Raw genomic sequence first — 14,233 nt, forward strand, 5'->3', positions numbered from 1 at the left:
CTCGTAAGACGGGATCTAGAAGCGAATTGGCTAGCGGCAACTCGTTAATCTCTTTCAGTTACGCTCTGATTACAGCTTGTACTATATCAGTATTGGTTCCCAAGATGATCGGATACTTGCATTGGTCTTGGGGTTCCAGGCATACCATCGCCGCTACATGCATGGGATGTTTCTTGCAGTTGGAGTATTTCCAGTTGAACCCTTACAATCCCATCGATGGGGTAGTCTTCATTACTTAACCCCCTAACCTTCATATGTTCGGCCGGCCTCAGGGGGCAGCGTTGGAGGTGCTGGTCATAGAACTTGCGGTATATTATTGTCACTTGTGACCCCGTGTCCAGTAGGGCCGATGCGTAGATCCCTTCCAGTACAACGGGCATGATGGCCGTGGGGCCTACTTGACTGTAAGCTCTCTTGGGTGAGGCGTCATCACTGGGGCTGGAGTCAGAAGGGGCATCTTCGGTTCCAAAATGAGGGAGTTCTGGGTCAGACTCTGCCACGGGTACACTGCAGACCATTGACCGGGCTGATTTCCCTCTATCGGGAGGGTGTTCCTCCGGATGGCCTTCTCTCTCTGGACAGTTACTGGTGAAGTGGCCCTTCTTACCGCAGTTATAGCACACATCGTGTCGTTCCGGACGAACCTTGGACGGGGAAGATGGTCTGTCGGTGGGTCTTGGCTTGTACCCCTTGGACGAGGCAGCAGACTCTTCCTTCTTTTCCATAGAGCCCTTTCCCTTTGAGACGGAGGGGCTCTTAGGTTTTGCGGTAGAGTGTAGCATAACATGTGCCTCCTGCATTTTCACATGGCGCAGCAACTCGGTGAACGTAGAGGGACCCCGTCCATTATTTTTCTGCGGAGCATATTGGCTATGGGGTGAGTGGGGCTTGATCCCCACAGGAACTGCTTATGGAGCGCTTCATCCATCCCAGAGGCAGGAATCAGCTTACGATTGAGTAGGATTCCCAAGACCAGCTGCAGGCGGTGAATAAAGGCCGACAAGTCCTCTCCCTCCTTCTGATAAAGATTGAAGTACTTCGTCCAGATCAATCCTTCATCTTCTGCTAGTCCGTACGCTTCCAACAGGAACGCCACCATTTCCAACGCCGTCAACTCTGGGTGTTGGTCCCTGTGGATGGTTACAATGGTAGAAGCGGGAGGCCTGAGACATTCCATGATACGCTGCCGTTTTACTGTGTTAGTGCACGACCATTCCTCTACGACTTTTAATGCGTTCTCCCTCCAGAGGTCTATCCCTTCCTCCCCGTGGGGTATTGGAAGTACTCCCGAGAAAGCCTTGAGTTTCCGGTAGCCTTGAGACTGGGAGGCCATGGTGATGGCTTCTACGAATTGGGGTAGCGTCACCCCCATTATGGAACCTTCGTTCGTTACCCTCTCTCTGATAGGCCGGGAGTTCGCCTCGCGGGTTGCGGTGTCTGGTGGAGAGGACGGACTGTCAGCCCAACTAGTGGCTCTCGTGAGGGCGCTTGGGGTAAAGGAGACTTTGGGTTGGGGACGGTCAACCTGGTTTGGGGTACTTGACACTGGTGCAAGAGGGGTCCAAGTACTGGTGGACGGTTCATCTGAAGCCTGAGGAGGGGCCCTTGGTGAAAACATTTCCCGTATTACTGGCAAGTCCGAGTATATAAGGGGGTAGCCTTCTGGCGGGTCCTCGGGGGCTATTAGAGTGTTCGGAACCGTCTCTTGGCATATGTCCCGCCCCACAGTGAATAGTAGGGCGCTCCAATAAAAATTAGTGTCGAACACCCTGCCCCGGTACCATACTTTATTTGACCCTATGAGCTCCCTCAGCGAGTCCCGGATGTCAGTCTCTGCTACTAATGCTGGAACGTTCCCTACAGCCACGACGTAACTAGGGGGCTCCAGGACGGAGATGACCCACGCATGGACCTCTTGACGTGAGGGAATCACCATGGTGCTGATCTTTTAGGATACTGGTTTGAATAGGGCATCCCAGTCTGACTCTCAGCAGCGCCTCCAAATGTAACGGGTATTCCACCCCACCCAATCGCAGATATAGTGTGGGTGCGGAGAACATACAATGTTACCAGGTGTGGTGCGTTACCTGTTGGCTCACAGGAGGGCTGAGCTTCCACCACGGGGAACCTGGGGCAATTATAGTAGTAATAAGAGTAACCTCGTACTCGGTGCAGCGCCTCCACCTGCGATGGCTCCCACCAGAGGGGGAGTGATCCTCGCAGGACAATATGTATATATATCACACAACAGCATATAGTATAACCATAGACTTTACTTAAGAACACAAGAACCATATAGAATAACAGGTGTCCCTCTCTAGAGGAGACACTAACTACTGCGTCTCGCAGGATGCTATCACTATCTTGCGCCACTGCGAACGCCAACACTTACTCTAACCCGCCACCGGGTGATCCCACCCCGTGTCCAGTAACCTCACACAATGTCCCGCTCTATTTAGAGAATATGCGCAGTCACTATTTAAGCTAATAGGATTGTTGGTGCACTTGTAGAGTTAGAGTACCTGCCGAGCACTCCAGTGCTCGGATCTGCCACTGCTTCGAAAAGGATCCTACACGATATCCCGGATCCACCCGCGGGGTGATCCGTCAGGGGCGATCCCACCCTGAAGATAGTCCAGCTCTCTTTAATGACAGAGACTTGAGCCCAAGTCTCTCAGCAGGAACGCAGCGTCCGCTGTGTCCCTAACTAACAAATAGCTAATGGGGCAGGATCCCTAACCTAGGGCCTGTCCCTACAAAACTCAGCTACTGTGACTCAGGGCTATCTGGGGCCTAGGGGACTGCTGGCCTAGTGCAGGAAGTCACTGACTTCTGCACCCTACCTCCTTCCCCTAGCTGCTCCTGGCTCTGACTAACTGCGTAGTCCCTAACCCAACAATGTATCTGCTTACTTCTGCAGAGTCATTCTCCAGCCCTATTGGCTCCCTGGGGTCATGTGGCTCTGCCCCTATGCACCCTGGGGGCTGACAGTCCTGCACTGCGCATGCGAGAGCTGTTTGGGGGCCTCCCGCGCTAGCTGGCTCCTGCGCATCAGCACTACTCATGGCGTCGCCCCCTCTTCCCGAGCCGCCGGGACCCTAGCGACGCAGCAACCGGCCCGCTCGCGTCCCCGGCAACCGGCCCGCTCGCGTCCCCGGCAACCGGCCCGCTCGCGTCCCTGGCAACCGGCCGCAACTCTAAGATAATGCGCTGCTCGCACACCTGCCCTCTCACTCCCTCGCGCGTGGCGGCTATGCGCTGAGGAAGGAGGGGAGGGTCAGATATGACAAGGGGGACCTGGCTACATGAGTTTTAGGGTTTTCTTATCTGATAATTGGAATGGTATCACACATCCATTATACAAAAAGTACAAATACCATGTAGAAGTTTTACTACACGTGATGGCAAATCTATGATAGATATACTGAAATGTCTTTGAGCATTTGGGTATATTGTGCAAATCTCACAGCCCATAAAAATAAGACTTTCTAAACATAAAATCAAAATATCAGCAACTACGACCCAAATAATACACAAATCCGAGACACATATGTGGGAACACATTTTTATTCATAGAAGCACAATGCCTCACAGATGAAATGGCAAATCCTGGAGCAAGTAAAATTGCCTGCAAGAGGAGGCAACATAACCAATGTGTTACTAAACAGAGAAACATATTGGGTAGAAACATTGTATTCTAAAAGTCTTAATGAGGAGATTGAATATACATGCTTTTTACATGTATGGATTTTCCCTCTTTCTAGAACCATTGTATCTTTAGGCAATGCAACTACAGGAATATGTTCTCTTCTTGTTGTACCCTATGTGAAGGCCTTAGTCAGCATACTGTATAGAAAGATCATACAACATGTTTTTCACTTAGAACTAGTTTGTATTAACTTTAGAAATACACGTGAAAATAGAATTATGTCCATCTGCTTTATGATACAATTAGTTAGCATGTAAATTAACATGTTGCAGTTAGTGTTGTATTTTTGTTTAGAAGTGTAGTGACATTGGGGTATTATTAATTTCATACCGGTTTGTTGTGGACACAAATGATTGTATTGCTTTGATATGCAAATAATATATGATCACTTCCGAGTTCATGACCTGGTATATGGGTTGGGTACCTGTGTATATAAAGAACACTTTAGGTCACAAGGTTTTATGTACCTGATGAAGGGAGGTTTATCCCCCTGAAATGTTGTGTTTTATTCTCTACACATTGAATATGTGAAATAATAAATAAATATAGCAATTTGAGTATTTTAAACACCAATCCGGTCAGGCTGCTACTTTGTATTTGCATACAGAAAAAAACCACGCCAGATTAAAAAAATAAATAAATAAACCTCCATAATTGCAAGTGCTGCTTTCAGTAGTTATCAGAAAAATAACAATATTACTAATATCAAAAGGGGAAGAGTACAAGTGGAGCTTTCTAAAATATTTGGATATTTGTTTAATAAGGACACATATCAGATGTGTAAACCATAATCTAACTGTTTTTTTTTCCAGGAGTTATTTCTGCACACAATTAGCTTAGTGAATATGAAGGTAACTCGGTGAAAATTAATTAAAAAAAAAAACAATAACACTGGTAACCAAAACTGTAACCGGCAAACACTCTGCTAAGTAAATCTGGACCTAATTAAATGTGATTAGTAAAGCTGGTCCAAACCTTAGAAAATGTGTTGACTTTTGGGGGGTGCTGGTTTGTTTCTAGGTGCCGTTTTACGGACCCCTAGTAGGCCAGGGTTTGAGGACATCCATGGTTTAGTCAAAATGATTGAGGCACCTGTGATCGTGCAATTATATCCTTAAAACCCAAACTGTTACCAGGACATGGGAACTTCGGAACTAATGCTTTAGAAAAAAGACATGTTAATAAGATGTTGGGCTGGGCCCTCTGGAGAAAAAAAACAACTATCCCTTACACTCAACAATGTTAGGAAAAAGACAACAAAAATGTCTAGAAAGCAACTGGGAGTGTTCATTGTATATTGTAACGTACTATGCTAAAGCTCCATTTACTCAGACAATAAGAATGGGGCCAAATCTCTTTTCCCATGAAGAGATAAGACAGCATTTTTTAGTAGCAATTCCAACTGAATGTATATGTTGAGAACGAAGAGTTGAAGAATGAAAGAATAGTCTTAACCAATGCTGAAGCATTACTTTATTACTAATGTACACAGAAAATGCAGGGTATAATATGTAGCCTTCCAGAATGAATGACGTTAATCTGTGGCTGAAGTTGCTGATTATGATTTGAACAGCTGGCAGACTGTCTTCTTCTATGAAAAAGAACCTAGAGCGCTGGGAAGAAAAAAAACAAGAAAATAGATGATAGTGAAATCTATGGGGGAAAGAGGATAAGACCCCCTTCAATGAAGGAATGCACAGATTGAAGTATTTTTGCACAGAACACTGGTATGATACTGGGACTGGTAATCAGATGGGTGTAGACGGTAGTTGTCTTGATGGTATGTTGAGACTGCCACGAAAATAGCCCAATATGTAGGAAAGTGTCTCGTGAGCAATACATAGCGTGAATCCACATTTAATTAAAAAAAACAAAAAAAAAACGACAACATTAAAATTACCCATTACACTCACAAACAGAGAAGTCAAAGCGCGGTGGAGAGAGAGTCTGAGAGATGAATGCCACGGCTCTTTTGATACCAGTGCTTGTCCATATGTTATGCTTCTTCGTGCACAACTTGCACGGAACAAAATGCTTCCGCACCACGTCGTAGTTTTTGCCTCTCGTCAGATGTTAGCCAAGTCCACAGTACAGACCTCAAGATAGTCTGTGCAACACGATACTCAACTGTTTAGTCTCTCCAACTCACGCGTTAACCCTATGCGTTTCGCTAAGGCTTCGAATGATGAGCTGCTTCTTCCTATCCCTATTATATACCCTCTATTCGTAATTGAGCTTTAAAGTGACAGTATCCACTAATTGAAGGGCAGAGGGAGTTGAACACCACAGTTAACATGCACGAGTGATAAAGTATATGGCGACATGCATAAAACATCTAAATTATTTTAAAATCAAGCATAATATTAAAAAGACAGATGAAAATGCATCTGCTATTTTCGTGGCAGTCTGAACATACCATCAAGACGTCTACACCCATCTGATTACCTGTCCCATCACAGTGTTCTGCGCAAAAGGACTTCAATTTTGTGAGTTCCTTCATTGGAGGGGGTCCTATCCTCTTTCCTCCACAGATGATTTCACTAGAATCCGTTTGCTTGTTTTTTTTTCTTCTTCCCAGCGCTCTAGGTTATTTGTCCTGGAAATGTGTCTCTCTCTCTGGGTGACAGAGTGAACCTGAGCTGCAGGGACAGATCAGGAATGTTTTCTGCTTTATCTAATCATATGGCCTGTTGCGATCATAATTAGTGATTTGTTGCACTTTATTTTTCTTCCCTGTCTGCTTCTATAGCAGGGGTGGGCAACTCCAGTCCTCCTTCATTCTGAAAGCAGATTTTCACTCACATTAAAATGTTTAAAAACCACTGCTGCTATCCTTTTTTGATAAATCTGGCAATAAAAAAACCAATAGTGTCCTTATTTGCTAAAACGATCATGTCTTCAACACTTGAAGTCAAATTATTTAGATCAACATCACGTAACTCAGCCAAGGATGGGTCAAACCTCTGCAGTAGCTTCAAGTGGTCAGAGGACAATGCGGCACCCATCATACCTTCACCTCCAATATGAGGCTCCTATGTGCGATAGGAAAACAAGATTAATGAATGATAGCATGGTACAGAATGAATAACACTTTGCATTTTGGTACTGGGAAGAGTGGTGATCTTTAACTAAGGTGAAATACATTCTGGTTTTCATTTACAATACCACTAGTATACTTATTTCAGGGGTACCTTAGCCATTAGATTTATATATAACCACATTTGTTTCAATATCTCAACAATATGTGAAATAAGATGCAGTCTCGTGAGAGAGTGTTATTATAACATCATTGCAGCAATTAAAACATTAATACTTGGAGGACACAGTCAGGGAAACTAAAAGTTATTTCGGTAGAAGACCATGTTTTGACTAATCTAGAATCAAGGCTTTCAGGAAAAGTCCTACTGGTGCTCACTCCTAGCAGCTTCTGAATAGTGTTTACAAACTTGACACCTACAAACACCCACTGGTCAGAAAGCGTATCACACAATGCTAATGCCAATTATAGACTATGGGGACATAATATATGATAGAGCACCCCAAACTCACCTTAACGAACCGGACACCTCTACAAGTCAATATGTTGCTTTGTACTACAATCTAATTACAACACACATCACTGCAAAATACTCCAAGAACTGGATTTTCTATCCCTCGAGTCCAGATGCAAAGTACATTTTTCCTGTCTTGCCTTCAAATACTTTCTGGGCAAGCTACCCGCCTATCTGAACAAGCTCCTCACCCCTATCACATGCAGCACTTATCATCTGAGATCTGACTCCAAAAGACTGTTCACGGTACCAAGGATCAAGGAATCCGGTCGCTCCTCCTCTTACTGTGCACCTAATGACTGGAACAACCTACCAGGGACTCTCAAAACCATCTCTAGTAGAAGTAATTTCAAGACATCAGCTGTCTCTCATTTTAATCTTGTCTGTGACTGTTACATATGCCCATAATCATATTATCTCCAACTGTCCATGAAATATCTGTAAATTGAATGTATAAGCTCTGTTCATTTAATGTAACCATAACTCTGTGCCCAGGACACTTGAAAAAGAGCGGTAACACAATGTAGAACATCTTATAAATAACACATTATACAAGTTATGGTGGGTAAAAAAACCTCCAAAGTACAGTGTACAGCAAATACAAATATCACTTGTGAGCACATTCACATGTCTCTGACAGGTCTGCAATACAGCAGACACATGCTTAAAGAGGTCCATGTTAAAATGGACATGAAGTAAAAATTAGTTCCCAGAATCCATGGATACAGAGGAAGCACTGTATGCTAAGAAAATGGTGAAAAGCAGGGTTGCAGACCTGTCTGAGACGTGAATATGCTCACAAATGGTATTTTTATTTGCTGTATAAATAACAGCTTGTTTTAGAACATTTAGCAATAGATTGCGGCAGCACACAATAATATGAATTCCTTCTTCAGAACTGATTAAAAAAAATATGATAAAAGTGGAGCAAAATACAGAAAATACATTGCTCTTGCTTTTTTACCTGTGATTGAAGCTGAAGACATGGAAATGTTTGCAGTGCCCAAGCTACCTGTTCTTCATTCTCAGACAATGTTATAGTGCATGTACTGTACACTAGCACTCCTCCAGGTTTTAGTAATTTTACAGCCTGAAGAAAATAAAATTACTTCTTTGAGCATTTGTAACCATAAGCAAGTTTGCAGTTCATATATCTTAAGTAATGTTTTTCAGGGGGTTGGGGGGGGGGGACTGTTTATAGACAATATTTCGGCTATGTTATAAATAAATATTATAACCTTTCAACTTGCTTTTTGAGCTTTCATATTTTCCTATGATTCTCCCATGAAGAACATCCTCTCTGGATTATGATATACTATATATACTCCCTGGCCAATAAAGAAGAAAAAAGAAGCGCTCTCTTGTAATATATCAAATATTGAAGTGAATAATTGGTGAAAGATAGTGAATAAATAAATAAATGTAGCGATATCTAAATTAGTGGAATAAATAATAAATTCATTTATGATACGCTGCTTGACCGATGTGAGGATCCTCCTTCAATCATTAGGGAATGTTGATAGATGGATAAGGGGAGCGAGCGCAGGATCATGAAAAAGATAAAATATGCATATAGTGCAATATTGCAATAATCAAAAAAGTCTTGAAGATCAGTAATATTTATGTAAGTGGTCAGTACCACTACTCACATGGCCCAGATAATGTGTAGACACATAAAGGTTTCTTTAAATGAATGGTCCTCGTCTATCACAGTCGCTGGATGCCTTGGAACTGGCGTTTATAGGGGGAGCATCTACCCATTAGTAGAACCGGAACAGAGATCCCTTCTTGGGATATGGTGCCTTCCCCTCGCGTGGATTTCAGTACACAGAGAGAATATACGTGTAAAAAAAGATGTATTTGCATGAAAGTAATGTACAGCCCTCTGTACTCACATATACATAACATCAGCGGCCTGGATCGGAGTGAAATAAGTGTTTCTTAGAAACACGGTGACATTTTTGGAGCCACCACAGCCACCGTAGGATGCTGACGGAGTCCCAGGGCCAATCAGCACTCCGCAAAGAGCGCAGAAAGGAAGAATCCCACGATCTGAGGGAACCAGGCGACACGCCAGCCAGGCTGCTGCTATGCTCCGATCCAGGCCTCTGATTTTATGTATATGTGAGTACAGAGGGCTGTACATTACTTTCATGCAAATACATCTTTTTTTACACGTATATTCTCTCTATGTAGTGAAATCCACGCGAGGGGAAGGCACCACATCCCAAGAAGGGATCTCTGTTCCGGTTCTACTAATGGGTAGATGCTCCCCCTATAAACGCCAGTTCCAAGGCATCCAGCGACTGTGATAGACGAGGACCATTCATTTAAAGAAACCTTTATGTGTCTACACATTATCTGGGCCGTGTGAGTAGTGGTACTGACCACTTACATAAATATTACTGATCTTCAAGACTTTTTTGATTATTGCAATATTGCACTATATGAATATTTTATCTTTTTCATGATCCTGCGCTCGCTCCCCTTATCCATCTATCAACATTCCCTAGCCAATAAGTAGGGTACAAACTTTAAAGCATGAAATCACTCCCTTAGGCCGCGTCCATAGTGCGAGCAGCAGCTCTATAGCAGCAGCCAAAGGGCGCGCGAGCGATTTAGAGCGACCGCACGGCAGAATTTTGAGCCGACAAACATTTTTGTTTTTTCGCGCAATGGACGCGTCACGTGAGCGGTCCAGCCAATAAGGGCAACCCAGCCTGGTGAAGCGTTCTACAGCATATGCCAAATATGTAGCAGTATCTTCTTCTTGATACACAAAAAAGCATGACACGAACAGAAAATTAGACTGTCCGTAAACCATCAGCATTTGAATTTAAAACCCTGACCAGAATCCAAATACAATTAGAAAACAAAGATAATATGAAATAAGCCTTTTTTACATAACTATGATCTTGTACAGTAGCTTGTTCCATCTGAGATAGGGTTGCCAGGTGTCCGGTTTTCACCCGGACAGGCCGGTAATTCCGTTGTCTGTCCGGTATAAAATCGGAGGTAATACCGGACACATATGTGTCCGGTATTACCATTTGTGCGGAGAGGGCAGCGCAAGCGCGAGGGCAGGTGTGGCAGGCAGTGCTAAGACTGCAGGCGGGGGCGGGCAGGAGCACTCGTGAGTCTGTGCAGCCTGTCCCTGATTGGAGGAGCGGAGAGCCAATCAGAGGACAGTGGGGGCGGAGCCCACACCCCGGCAGCTCAGAGAAGTGTATCCTTCCTGGCATTAAGGTAGGGACACAGATTGGGGGATGGGGGAGCCAGGGTGAGAGGATGGGGGGGCCTGGGTGAGAGGATGTGGGGCCAGGGTGAGATGGTGACAGGATGGGGGGGCCAGGGTGAGATGGTGACAGGATGGGGTGAGGTGGTGAGAGGATGGGGGGACAGGGTGAGAGGGATGGGGGGCCAGGGTGAGGAGAAGATGATGATGAGGGGAATAAGATGATAATGGGGTAGGGGGGATGAGATGGTGATGGGAGCCAGCCTGGGGAGATGAGATCATGATGATGGGGTATATTTTAAATGTATTGTGGCGGTAGGGGTATATTTGATATGTATTGTGGAGGCGGGGGTATATTTGATATGTATTGTGGAGGCGGGGGTATATTTGATATGTATTGTGGAGGTGGGGATGTATTTTTATATGTATATGAAACCAGGTAACCAAGAGGTTAACTATCCAGGCGCTTCCAAGAGTCTATAGAAGACAGCTGCATCCTGATAATAGGTAAATGTAATGCTGACCAGATCCCAAAACAACCGATTAACACAGTCTTAGCAATAAACAAATAGCTCTCCTTAGAGCACCAGTGAAATTGTAATTGTAGACTCACGGTTCTGAAAATAGATGGGAGGCCAGTAGTAAGAATAAACAGCAGCACCGGCAATCTGAGAACCGGTTGCAAAGTTGGCTCTGCTCGCATCAGATGTATCCCTCTATGTCCTGGAATGACAGGAACAGCAGCCGTCCGGCGCGCAGCCAGTGAAGATCTGCAGCATGAAGACACTCCCCCCGTGGGAGGCAGGAACGGCGCGCAGCCCAAAAAGAAACCGCAGCAGGCAATGGTGATGAAGCACACGATTTATTCAAACATCAGGGTAAAAGAGTCTGGCGGATCCTCTTACGCGTTTCAGCCCGTGGAAAAAGCCCCCTTGAAAAAGGCCCCACGGGCTGAAACGCGTAAGAGGATCTGCCAGACTTTTTTACCCTGATGTTTGAATAAATCGTGTGCTTCATCACCATTGCCTGCTGCGGTTTCATTTTGGGCTGCGCGCCGTTCCTGCCTCCCACGGGGGGAGTGTCTTCATATTTTTATATGTATTGTGGAGGTAGGGGTATATTTGATATGTATTGTGGAGGTAGGGGTATATTTGATATGTATTGTGGAGGTAGGGGTATATTTGATATGTATTGTGGAGGTGGGGGTATATTTGATATGTATTGTGGAGGTAGGGGTATATTTGATATGTATTGTGGAGGTAGGGGTATATTTGATATGTATTGTGGAGGTAGGGGTATATTTGATATGTATTGTGGCGGTGGGGGTGTATTTTTATATGTATTTTGGAGGTGGGGGTATATTTGATATGTATTGTGGAGGTGGGAGTATATTTTAAATGTATTTGGGGGCGGTGGGGGTATTTTTTAAATGTATTTAGGGGGAGGTGGGGGTATTTTTAAATTTATTTGGGGGGAGGTGGGGGTATTTTTAAATGTATTCGGGGGCGTGGGGTATTTTTAAAATGTATTTGGGGGGCGTGGGGTATTTTTAAAATGTATTTGGGGAGTGTGGGGGTATTTTTTGTGTGTGTTCGGGGGGGCAGGGGGCGTGGGTGTCCAGTATTTTTGGACAAGCCACCTGGCAACCCTAATCTGAGAGAACAACATTATAGTCTTATACCCATATCACAGAAATGTACCTGCTTTGCCCAATACTTAGAACATTTGTGAGAAATCACTGATCAACAGTTTTACTCTGAAATACCCAGGTAAAATATCAAAAGTGCACTTACCACACTAATGAGTTTGCGCTGTAGAGGTTTGTAAGATGTCACCTCTTTGAAGGATAAAGCGCAAACCATATTTGGCCTCTGTCCCATTCCACTGCAAGGGGCGTCTAAAAGAACGCGGTTAAAAGACTCGGGCAAGAATGGAGGCCCACCTGCAAAGAGACAATCGTCCAGTTACATAGTGTGTATTTTCAGAATTAAAGCATAAATTCTCTTTTCAGTAATATTACCCCACAGAGTTAGTAGTTAATATACATGAACACTAGTAAAAAATAAATAAATATTGAATTCAACTTTATGGGATCTATAAAACAGAGCTGTCAGGACAAAACGGTTAGACACCACTAGAATCTCAGCAATGAATCAGGTCTGCAGTTCGGAGTCAAACCGTAAGAGTTTTAATTATGATACCACCTACTGGACAATAGAAGCCATAGAACAATAGATAAACAATGACATCAGTTGGGAAGGGCACTCGTTTTCCTCTCAAGATCAGCACTGTGTTTGCTTTGCATATTCTGTCATAACATTCATCAAATACATGCAGCACAAAGAAAATGTAACCAAGCAGGTTTAGCAGGACCTCATCTGAGTACTGGTGCAATTTAATTCATTACAGCAGGGGGTGAACAAAAGTAAACTTAAGCTTTTGCAGTTACAGATGCATTCGAACATTTACCTGGTTAAATCCTGCGTTACGCCGTGTGGAGGGTGCGAGATCGTCCGCTGCATACATAATGGCCCATCGGATTAACACAGCAGGGGTCCCTGCTGTGTTAATCCTACCGGGGTCTGCCTGCCTCGGCCAGGGTGCCGCTGGGCGGGCGCACTCACGCTGGCCGCGATGAAACACATTGATGCAATGTGTGTGGCCAGCGTGAGCAAGCGTCTGCACGGCACTTACCTGGTTGGCGGGACAACCAAATTTGATTTGGCTGCTCGCTGATGCGTCACGTGAGCGGTTCGCCCAATGAAGGCGAACCAGCTCCGTGACGTGCAGGCCGCGTCCCCTGACACACCCCCTCAAGCACGCAACTGGCTGGCCATGAAATGCCCAGCGCCTGACGTCATGGTGCTCACCCTGGCCGCAGCCTAAGAGACGCGCAGTAAGAGGCTGAATCAGTCACTCTAACTGCGCGCCTCTCACAGGCAATCGCGGGGATTTTCATTTTCAACATTACAGTAATGTAGCAGGGCGTCTCCGGAGCTGAACAAAGTTGATTTTAGCGTCAGGGACCCCCTACTTCCCAAGATACAGGCCCCGGTACGGGGTGCCCGTATCCCCGCCATGTTAAATTCCATGTGGGATCTAAACAAAGCAGAGGGATACCGGCACCCCGTACCGGGGCCTGTATCTGGAGAAGTAGGGGGTCCCCAAGGCTGAAATCAACTTTGTTCAGCTCAGGAGACCCCATGCTCCCGCACACTATGAATAAAAATAAAATGTAAGCAGCTTCATTACCTTAGCAGATATCCGCTAAGGTAATGATTTTTTATTGGGGGGTGAGGGGTGGGGGAGGTGGGGGGTGGTGTTTGATACTAGTGTGCGGGAGCAGGGGGTCTCCTGAGATGAACAAAGTTTATTTCAGCCTCGGGGACCCGCTACTTCCCGAGATACAGGTCCGGTTATGGGGTGCCGGCATCCCTCTGCTTTCTTTAGATCCCCCGGTTACGTGACCCACAGGATTTTTACATGGCGGGGATACAGGCACCCAATAACGGGGCCTGTATCTCGGGAAGTAGGGGGTCCCTGGACCTGCAATCAATGCGGTTCAGCTCCGGATACCCCCTGCTACATTACTGTAATGGAATAAATTAAATAAAACCCCCGCAATCGCCTGTGAGAGGCGCGCAGTTAGAGTGACTGATTCTGCCCTCTTACTGTGCGTCTCTTACAGACAGGCAGACCCCAGTAGGACTCACACAGCAGGGACCCCTGCTGTATTAA

The 14,233-nt window shown here is 45.1% G+C and overlaps 1 protein-coding gene across 2 annotated transcripts in view; it reads right to left on the reverse strand.

The window, feature by feature from the left end:
- Positions 1-3,581: 3,581 nt before the first annotated feature.
- Positions 3,582-14,233, reverse strand: part of NSUN6 (NOP2/Sun RNA methyltransferase 6) — a 44,716-nt gene continuing 34,064 nt past the window's right edge. For both annotated transcript variants that reach the window (XM_075587525.1, XM_075587526.1), the window contains exons 10-12: positions 12,289-12,437; positions 8,225-8,350; positions 3,582-6,741 (exon numbers count right to left, since the gene is read on the reverse strand). In XM_075587525.1, coding sequence (XP_075443640.1) covers positions 6,538-6,741; positions 8,225-8,350; positions 12,289-12,437 — 479 coding nt within the window. In that variant the 3' untranslated portion in view covers positions 3,582-6,537. The remainder of the gene's footprint in view (positions 6,742-8,224; positions 8,351-12,288; positions 12,438-14,233) is intronic.

Source organism: Ascaphus truei, chromosome 2 (genome assembly GCF_040206685.1).
Source record: "Ascaphus truei isolate aAscTru1 chromosome 2, aAscTru1.hap1, whole genome shotgun sequence".
NCBI classification, from domain to species: domain Eukaryota; kingdom Metazoa; phylum Chordata; class Amphibia; order Anura; family Ascaphidae; genus Ascaphus; species Ascaphus truei.